We start from the raw sequence: 10,000 nt of genomic DNA on the forward strand, positions 1-10,000 counted from the left end.
ATTGGTTCCCTCCTTTTTCAAGTCTTCAATCAGGAAATCAGGTGTAGAGTATATATAAAACATTAGGGCCTGACGTCCATCTGTGTACAATACGAGGATGGGGTGTACGTTTGGTTGTGCATGTGTGCATGGCTGTTGGGGTCTGTGTGTGTGTGTGTGTGTGTGTGTGTGTGTGTGTGTGTGTGTGTGTGTGTGTGTGTGTGTGTGTGTGTGTGTGTGTGTGTGTGTGTGTGTGTGTGTGTGTGTGTGTGTGTGTGTGTGTGTGTGTGTGTGTTTGTACATGTTTGTACAGGCTCCAATGTAAGTCACCAGGCACCAAGTATGTTGTGGCAATTTTAGCCTGTCAATTTCCTGGCATCACCACAATTAAAGGCGAGAACGTTGCTCAAAGGGGTTGCAGGTGGCAAAGAAAGGTGTAGCCTTCAAACGCCAAACAAGCCGGTTCTGAGCCACTATGCCTGTGTGTGTCAGCCTGAGGCCCTCCGCACGTTGGTTCCGACAGCATTGTGTGTGTGTGTGTGTGTGTGTGTGTGTGTGTGTGTGTGTGTGTGTGTGTGTGTGTGTGTGTGTGTGTGTGTGTGTGTGTGTGTGTGTGTGTGTGTGTGTGTGTGTGTTTGTACATGTTTGTACAGGCTCCAATGTAAGTCACCAGGCACCAAGTATGTTGTGGCAATTTTAGCCTGTCAATTTCCTGGCATCACCACAATTAAAGGCGAGAACGTTGCTCAAAGGGGTTGCAGGTGGCAAAGAAAGGTGTAGCCTTCAAACGCCAAACAAGCCGGTTCTGAGCCACTATGCCTGTGTGTGTCAGCCTGAGGCCCTCCGCACGTTGGTTCCGACAGCATTGCGGAGCACTTTCGCGTCCGACACAATTCCGACCCCCCGAAACACAATTGCCAGTGTGCAGGGTTGTATTGAAAACAATGGAATCGAACTTTTGCGGAGCAGTGCTCTGCACTTTGTTGGAGCCGGTGTGCGGAGGCCCTGAGATTTAAATATCTGTAACATCACAAAACTCATAACATTAGAGGTGTTTAAGTAGAGAAGTTTTAAGTCACAACAAGGAGCCAGGCCATTTTACTTTCTTTGATAGCTCATTCCATTTCTTATATATTTTACTTATTTATGTTTGAGAAACTAGACTTATCAAAACATAGTATTATGGTCTCTGGGGTACTGACTGTGACTGTTTCCTTTGGAAACGAGTTGCTTTAATCTGTACTTCAAGCCCTTATGTTGAAAAATGTAAGATGTACATTTTAACAACTTTAAGTTAGGTAATTACAAGGGACCATTATTATTTGGGAATGGAGAATATTTAGGCGAAATGTATTGGCCAGAGACATCAAGGCCAAAGCTTAATAGCTGGTTTCTTTGCAAAAAGGATTACAATGACCACCATGCCAACTGTTGATGGATATTGCAATGAGCGCAGTTACATGCGAGGAATATTGTGATTTTAAACGAGGCAGTATGTGGCCGTGTTCCATGATACTCCTGTTGCAGAATGCTGTTCCACACATGTAAACCCAGAATATTCTATGCGTGTAACTGCACTCAGTGACGCTGTCCGTTTAGATCTAATAGATTCACTCAGCTTATTGTGGTTTCTGATGCACTGTGCGATCAACTCACACTCTTAGAAAAGACACATCTAAGGCTTGTGGCATTTTTTTTCCTTCAGCACAAAAAAACGTAACTATTAGCAAAAATCTTCTCAAACCTGCTAAAGGTAAAGTACGTTTTTTTGTTTCTAAGCAGTTTGTAATGCCAACAAACCTAATTTAAAATTTGTAATGAACGATTATTATCACTGTCACATGATTATTCTAAAAAAATAAATAAATCAAATAAATAAATAAAAACAGACCTATTTCTGACTGGCTGAGGTCCCAATCGAACCTCTCTGATGTTAACGATTTTAAGTTGTTGGAGTATGGGGGGCCACGGTGGACAAGTTGTAACTTTTCTTTACATCGGTGGCCATCTTGGACAGCGTCGAAAGTGCATTTAGTGCGTCAGCTCGGATGGAGCCATAAATGTGAACACTAGATATCGTATTGACCACTCCTGTGGCTGAAGTCAGATCGCCAGATAAAATGAGGAAAAGTCCACTTCAACCAGGATTTTATGCTCTCACTTATTTTGTTTTTCCGTGACTTTTCGGTTTTCCCCATTTTCGGGAAATAAGTGGGAATAAAAGCAGAAAGTCATAGTTCAAGCTGACTTTTTCCTCATTTTATCTGGTCATCTGCTTTTCCTTGCTCCAAGGTCAGACGTTTGGATGTGCTGACTTTGACCCACTATTAGAAGTGAGATCGCTACCGTGTTTAATTTAGCATATTGCTGCCAGAGCCATGGAACTCAGAGTTGTGACAACTTGAGTACAGGAAGTCGGTTGGTGACATGATTCATGTAGGTTCAAATAATTCTAGGCAGAGCCTTTCTTTTCGCAGAACCACTACATAACAAGGAAAGACCTTTACCGCACTTTCTGCGTTCGACGCTCACTTCCTGGAGCTATTTTGGAATATGTCAATGGCGATCTGTATGTCAAAGGCTCCATGAGCCACCATTGTTGTTTAAACATGGTACACGGAGATCAATGGGATTAGCCTAACTCCTACTTCCATGGCTCCGATTGCAATCCGGCGTAATATGCACATTATCCTGAGGGTGGCGGTAACTATCTATCTATAAAAAATATCATGATACTGATCCAAGATGGCGCAGCCCAGGATTTGGACACGCCAAAAGGCTGAACACAGCATCTAGTGTTCATATCTATGGGACGGAGCGAGCTCACTACAGGTGGGGGGTAGGGACTTCCATCACAATGACAATTACGATTAACGATGTTCACAACGACAAAAGACAATCCGTAAATATGCAAAAACCTGATTGGAGGAGAGTTGAAGTGGCAGCCAATCAGAGGTCGAGAGCTCCTTCATACAAAAACAAAAACAATCAAAGGGCTTGTTTGAAATCGTCTGACTGCCTTATGGATCTCTGCCCCAATGGCTGACCATCCCCTGCAAGCATCAGCATAGCAGATGGAAGAGGTGGCATGGTGTGGTAAATGATGTTGGATCCTGGGTAAATGTTAGCCTGATTATCATCGACTTTCAAATCTCTTAGAGACTTGGCCTGACCAAGAGCATAACGATTAACATTTCCAAAAATTTCCCAAACGGCATGTTTGACTCGCCTACTTTGATTTGCTACTGGTCGAGGCCAGAAAAGGCTTTGCTGAAGTTTAAACCAAACATTTTCTTAGTTCCAATACCTGTAGAACGTCTCTACTTAAACCACGTCACTGCCTTGAACACACCTCCACTCAGGGCCGTTGGAGCTGGAGCAAAGTTCCTGACAAAGTCGGGATCAGAGACGGTATTTACATTGCTCTTGGCCTGACTAGAAGCAACCCGAAGTGGTGCTTCGCCACTAGGAGGGCGTGGCACAATTTCAAAGTTCAGGCTGCACTCTAAGCCAGCCAAACAATTTCAAACAAGTCCAAAGAAAGCGGTGACATCGTCAACTAAAAACAGGCTATGGGGACCTGACCAATACCATCTGAGCACCAGGGCATCGGAGGAGCAAAGCACCATGGGACTGTTGACCTCTGACCTGTGATGACCTCTGACCTATGCATGATCCAACCCCAAAGGACACACTCAAATACACATGCATACACACGCACAACACTCAAAAACACATACACATACATACACATACACATACGCTTACACATACACATACACATACCCACACACAACATCTACAAAAAGTGTGTTTTTTTATCTTGCCCAAGTCCACAAAAGAATGATACACTTCCAGCCCATATTTTTCCTCCCTGTCTGTCTGTCTGTCTGTCTGTCTGTCTGTCTGTCTTACTGTCTCTTTCTTCCTGCCTGCCTGCCCGTCTGTCTGTCTGTCTGCCTGTCTGTCTGCGGTCTCGCCTTGCCAGACTCTACTTCTTCCTCTTCTCCAGGTTGTAGCAGTGTGAGGAGCCCTGGTCGCGACCGTCGTAGCCTGGCAGACGCTGGCCGTACTTGTCCACGCACCAGCAGTAGCCTCTCCTGCGACCCTTGGAAGGACGACACTGCAGAGGAGGAGCAAGGGAGAGAGGAGGTGGGGGAGGAGGTGGGGAGAGAGGAGGGGGAGAGCAGGGGAGGACATTGGGAGAGCGGGGGAGATAGGTGGTGGAGAGAGAGGAGGTGGGGGGAGAGGTGGAAAGAGAGGAGGGGTAGAGAGAGGAGGTGGGGGAGAGCAGGAGAGAGACGAGGGGGAGAGCAGGAGAGAGATGTGGGGAGAGAGAAGAGGACATGGGAGAGAGGTGGGGAGAGAGGTGGGGAGAGAGGTGGCGGAGAGAAAGAAACGCAGAGGTGGTGGAAGAGTCGGAGGGAAAGAGGGAAAGAGGGTTGCAGGGGGAGAGGTTGGAGGTGGGGAGGAGGGAGGAGAAGAGAGCAGGAGGAGGGAGGAGGAGAGATGGGAATTAGGGGAGAGAGTTGGGGGAGAGAGATCGGGAAAAAAAACAAAAACAATGGTGGTCAGTTTCAGGTCATCAATGTGTTTTGTTTCCACAGTCTAATCTACAAGCAAGGGTCATTGCAGAGTTAAATTCTCTTTGCAGTACGGACACACTCAGTCACACACACACACACACACACACACACACACACACACACACACACACACACACACACACACACACACACACACACACACACACACACACACACACACACACACACACACTGGAGAAGAAGGTTCTTAGGACGAAAAATACTTCAGTGTGTTTGTATCTGTATCTGTCCATTTGAGTCTAAGAGGGGTCATTTCAGAGTTTACTTCTTTGTGCAAACACACACACACACACACACACACACACACACACACACACACACACACACACACACACACACACACACACACACACACACACGCACACACACTACTACACACGCACGCACACACACACACACACACACACACACACACACACACACACACACACACACACACACACACACACACACACACACACACACACACGCACACACACAGAAAATCACTCAAACGACACACATGAGAGTTTAATAGGACTGCAGGCTATTTTAGGAAACTGGCACCAGCTAAATTCATCTGGGGACAATTACCCTGCACTGGTACAAAACACCCACACAAGGGTGCATATACATGCAGTACATAGACACACCACAGTACACACACACACACACACACACACACACACACACACACACACACACACACACACACACACACACACACACACACACACACACACACACACACACACACACACACACACACACACACACACACACACACACACACACAAGGGTGCATATACATACAGTACATACAGTACATACACACAGCACAGTATACACATTCACACATACACACACATACACACACACACACACACACACACACACACACACACACACACACACACACACACACACACACACACACACACACACACACACACACACACACACACACACACAGAGAAGGAAAGAGGGAGAGAGAGAGAGAGAGAGAGAGAGAGAGAGAGAGAGAGAGAGAAGGAGGCAGAGAGGGAGAGAGCAACGTTGCATAAGCTTTTTTGTGTCTAGTATGCCTGGGTTCCTTTCCAGCAGAGAAATAGAATAGGGGAGAGAGAGAAAGAGAGAGGGATGAAGAGAGAGAAAGCAAACAAACACGGACAGATAAACAGAGAGGGGGCGGTGAGAAACAGAGAGATACAGTACTATGAAGGAGAAATGCAATGGATGCTGAGGCAGGCCAACAACAATTCTGAGAAAAACTGGATTAACAACTTAATGACATTTGAGATGCAAGAGTGGCTCAAACAAAACAAAAAATAATCTCTCTCTCTCTCTTTCTCTCTCTGTCTGTATCCCTCTCTCTCTCTCTCTCTCTCTCTCTCTCTCACACTCAGAGTGGGCGGCGGCAGAAAAATAAAAAAGAGGCCTGAGAAAAGAGGAAAGGGAGAGACAGACCCGTCACAGACACACAGACGGAGACAAAGAGTGAAGGAGAGAGTGAGAATGACAGAAAGAGAAAGACCAAGTGAGGGAGGAGAGGGAATGAAGGAGGGAAGGGAGGGAGAGAAGGGAGGGAGGGAGGGAGCTCATTAAAGCTTTTGCCAAGCAAAGTTTCTTTCCAGGAATTCTTTCACAGTGACTGTCAGTGTGAGCTTGGCCTGTGTTAAAGCGGCCATTACAAAAGCCGAAGATGAAGGTCCCCAAAACCACTGCACAGGAAGGGACAAATGTGACCAGCCACGGGAAAGCGGGTCGCAAGTAGGCTTGGGGGCATACTGTATTGAGTTACGTAATCATCGATCCCAATCGTGCAGATTCTAAGATTTACAGTGATACCTTACACATGGAAATCAAGGCAATATCTGATGAATTTGTGGCCTTTTGAACTTCGTAGCCCCATAATGCACACTGTAATAGTCATTGAAGGGTTTATTACCATCGTACTACTCTAATATGACATAACAGAGGGCCTTTAGTAATGCAGAATGACTCTTATGACAGAATGACTGTTATTGCCATTCTGGTAACAGCAAATTTATAATGCTGCGTTTTAACGGATTAAAGTAGAAAACAGCTCTGAAAGTTCCTCACAAAATGAGATAAACCAACACTGGGCTCTGAAGCATTGAGTAACTACTTGAAGACATCATGTTGCACATTCTGCAAAAGAACAATCGGTTTCACTGCGAGACATGTGTCTCTTGGACTTAAATCCAGTCACAAATGAAATTGACGAGTTGCTCCAAGCTCCGCTCCTCTCTCTACTGCCCTTTTCTCGCTCCCTCCTCTGCCTCTCCTAAACTCTTTTTCTCTACATTCGGGCTTCTGCTCTGCTCTACTCTCCTCCTCTCTCCTGTCCTCTCCTCTCCTCTCCTCTCTTCTTCTCTCACTTCTGCTCTCCGTTCTGCTCTTCTCCTCTTCTCTCCTCTCCTTCTCTACTCCTTTCCTCTACCCTCCTTCTCCTCTCTGCTCCTGCCCTCTCACCTCTTTCCTTTCCTTTCCTCTGCTCCTGTCCTTTACTACCCCTCGTCTCCTCTTTTTCTGTCATTACCCCCATCTCCTATCCTCTCCTCTTTTCTTTCCTCCTCTTCTCTCCTCTCCTCCCCTCTTTTCTTCCCTCTTCTTCTCTCTTCTCCTCTCCTCTTTCCCCAGCTATTTTGGGCCCATCCAACTGGTCCAGTCTTGGCAAGGAGCTAAATGATTAATTGTGTGTGTGTGTGTGTGTGTGTGTGTGTGTGTGTGTGTGTGTGTGTGTGTGTGTGTGTGTGTGTGTGTGTGTGTGTGTGTGTGTGTGTGTGTGTGTGTGTGTGTGTGTGTGTGTGTGTGTGTGCATGAGTGACTGTTGACAACAGTGAGTGTGTGTTGTAATATACAATCAACAGAGAATGTGGTGTGTGTGTGTGTGTGTGTGTGTGTGTGTGTGTGTGTGTGTGTGTGTGTGTGTGTGTGTGTGTGTGTGTGTGTGTGTGTGTGTGTGTGTGTGTGTGTGTGTGTGTGTGTGTGTGTGTGTGTGTGTGTGTGCAACAGTGAGACAGTCCCCTATAATGATGTCATTATAGGTAGTGGGAAAGCAGAAAGGCATTAAAATCTGTCACACACACACACCACACACACACACACACACACACACACACACACACACACACACACACACACACACACACACACACACACACACACACACACACACACACACACACACACACACACACACACACACACACACACACACACACACAGCTTAGTCTTACAGTATAAAATATGACAACAAAACACAAATGCTCAACACAGACTATGTCCAACACAGACACATTTGAAAAGAAAGAATAAAAAGAAGAAAAAAACAATCAAAAGTTGCTTTTCAAATCCCTCTGCAATAGTAGGAAAGCACTGCAACCGAATAGGATGATGTTTAGGATGAAGCACTTCACAGGCCTGCAATACTGAGAGAACGCTTCCCTGCTCCAAGAACGCTTCCCTGCTTAACATTCTAACATAACTAATTCTACTCACCTTGTAGCCTTTAGTTTTTAGTCTCTTTCCTTAGTCTTAGTCTCTGAGGTCTTTCCTTAAGCCACTGCTATTAACATCTCTCATGTACCTAAAATCTTTAAGTACATAATTTGCCTTTAACATCCTTTTAAATCCTTTACTTATTTTTTCTTTATCACTGTGTTGGACATTGTTGCCAGTGTTGCAACTGTACACTGCGCCTAGATGTCTTGCTTATTATCCAATTTGCCTTGTTACCTATTTAATGTTGCTTCTATTACCTTGTGTTTGACAATGTTGTCAGTGTTGCAACTGTACACTGCACCTTGAGGTCTTTGTTTACTTTTTGCTACTTTTTAATGCGTTGTCCTCTTCTTTACTCTTTGTAGGACAATGCTATCAGTGTTGCAATTGTACACTGTGCCCTACCCTGTTCTTGTGTAAATTGCTCCTTGTAAGTCGCTTTGAACAAAGGCGTCTGCTAAATACTAATGTAATATAATGTAATGTAAATACTGTATGCTTGCAGGATACGCATACACAGCCACGTTTCGTGTATGAACATGTTGCCATGTATTTCAAGTCAATTTCGCACCTGGCAAAAGGTACGAAGACGCTGTGCAATATTGACAAATCCGGGAGGGGTGATCTTCCGAATTTCTTCCATGTTGAGGTCATGGCAGAGTCAAACAATTGTAGAAAATATTAATGAGAGCCCAGTTGGCTATCTGTCTCCTGGATGATACCAGTATCGTGCAAAGTGCTCCAGTTGACCTGAAGCAAGTATGTGCACTCGGTCGCACACAGTTGCATACGTAATTTAACCCATTAAGACACAGCATTATAAAATTGCTGTTACCAGAATGACAATGACCAAGTAGTAGTGCATTACTAAAGGCCCTTAGTTATGTCATATTATTATATGGTGTGACGTCATCGGTCGAATGCTCCATTCATTTCAATGGGGCTCCCCAACGTTCGCACGTCTGTTATTTTTCGATAACGGACGGGTTGGTCTATATCAGACCGCTGTCAATGGCAACAAGGCTTTTCACTGCTAAAGCGACTTTTCAACAAGACTCTAATCAGCTGCTGTGATAGACAACACCTGTTGTCCTGGCTACCTAGCTGTTGCCTAGCGGTGTTCCACAACGGCACTGTTTTGTTTTGCGCAGCAACAATCTTTTGACATGAAAAACTATAATAAACTTAACATTAAACAGGCCTAAAGAAATGTCCCCGCCATGTGTGAATCATTTAAGTATATCCATATAATAAGCGGGTTAACGTTCGGCGAGTCGGTCGCTTTATGGAATAGCAGCACTTCAGAGAGAACAAGACCCCTCCGCTCCGCGTCGGGGTCTAAAGATTCTCTCTGTCGTGCTGCTATTCCACGGTAGCGACCTTCTCGCCGAACGTTAACCCTTACGTAGTGTTGTACTATGGTAGTTAATTTTTCAGTGAATATTACAGTGTGCCACTGGAGGTACGGCATGCATTAAGGGGGTACAGCACACAGCAAGCATATTGCCAGCCTTAGGATACTGCTTTCGCAAGCCTAATGTATTGTCACAATAACCTGGCTCTGGCAGATCTGCATGTTTCCGCTCAGCTATGCAAGGTATTCCTGAATCTGGGTGGATTTTATGAATCGCCAAGCTTCTCAACAATGGCAGCTCGCATGGACTCACTTGTCGACATACTACATTATGCATTTTCAACGGCATTTTTGAATCTTGTGAGAGGGTTGCAGGTTCGAGCCTGGCTCTGCCTGACCCCCTGATGTGTCCTTGAGCAAGATACTTAACCCTAAGTTGCTCCTGGTGCTAGGGTGGTACCCTGCGTGGCAGCCAATGCCACCGGTGTGTTAATGTGAGTGTGAATGTGAGGCATACAATGTAAAGTGCTTTGAGTGGTCAAAGGAGTGGAAA

At 45.4% G+C, this 10,000-nt stretch overlaps 1 protein-coding gene across 1 annotated transcript in view; it reads right to left on the bottom strand.

Moving 5' to 3' along the window:
- Positions 1-3,779: 3,779 nt before the first annotated feature.
- Positions 3,780-10,000, bottom strand: part of igfbp3 (insulin-like growth factor binding protein 3) — a 20,100-nt gene continuing 13,879 nt past the window's right edge. Inside the window, exon 4 of the mRNA XM_063200971.1 lies at positions 3,780-4,102. Within this exon, the coding sequence (XP_063057041.1) occupies positions 3,971-4,102 (132 nt within the window). The 3' untranslated portion in view covers positions 3,780-3,970. The remainder of the gene's footprint in view (positions 4,103-10,000) is intronic.

Source organism: Engraulis encrasicolus, chromosome 6 (genome assembly GCF_034702125.1).
Source record: "Engraulis encrasicolus isolate BLACKSEA-1 chromosome 6, IST_EnEncr_1.0, whole genome shotgun sequence".
NCBI classification, from domain to species: Eukaryota; Metazoa; Chordata; class Actinopteri; order Clupeiformes; family Engraulidae; genus Engraulis; species Engraulis encrasicolus.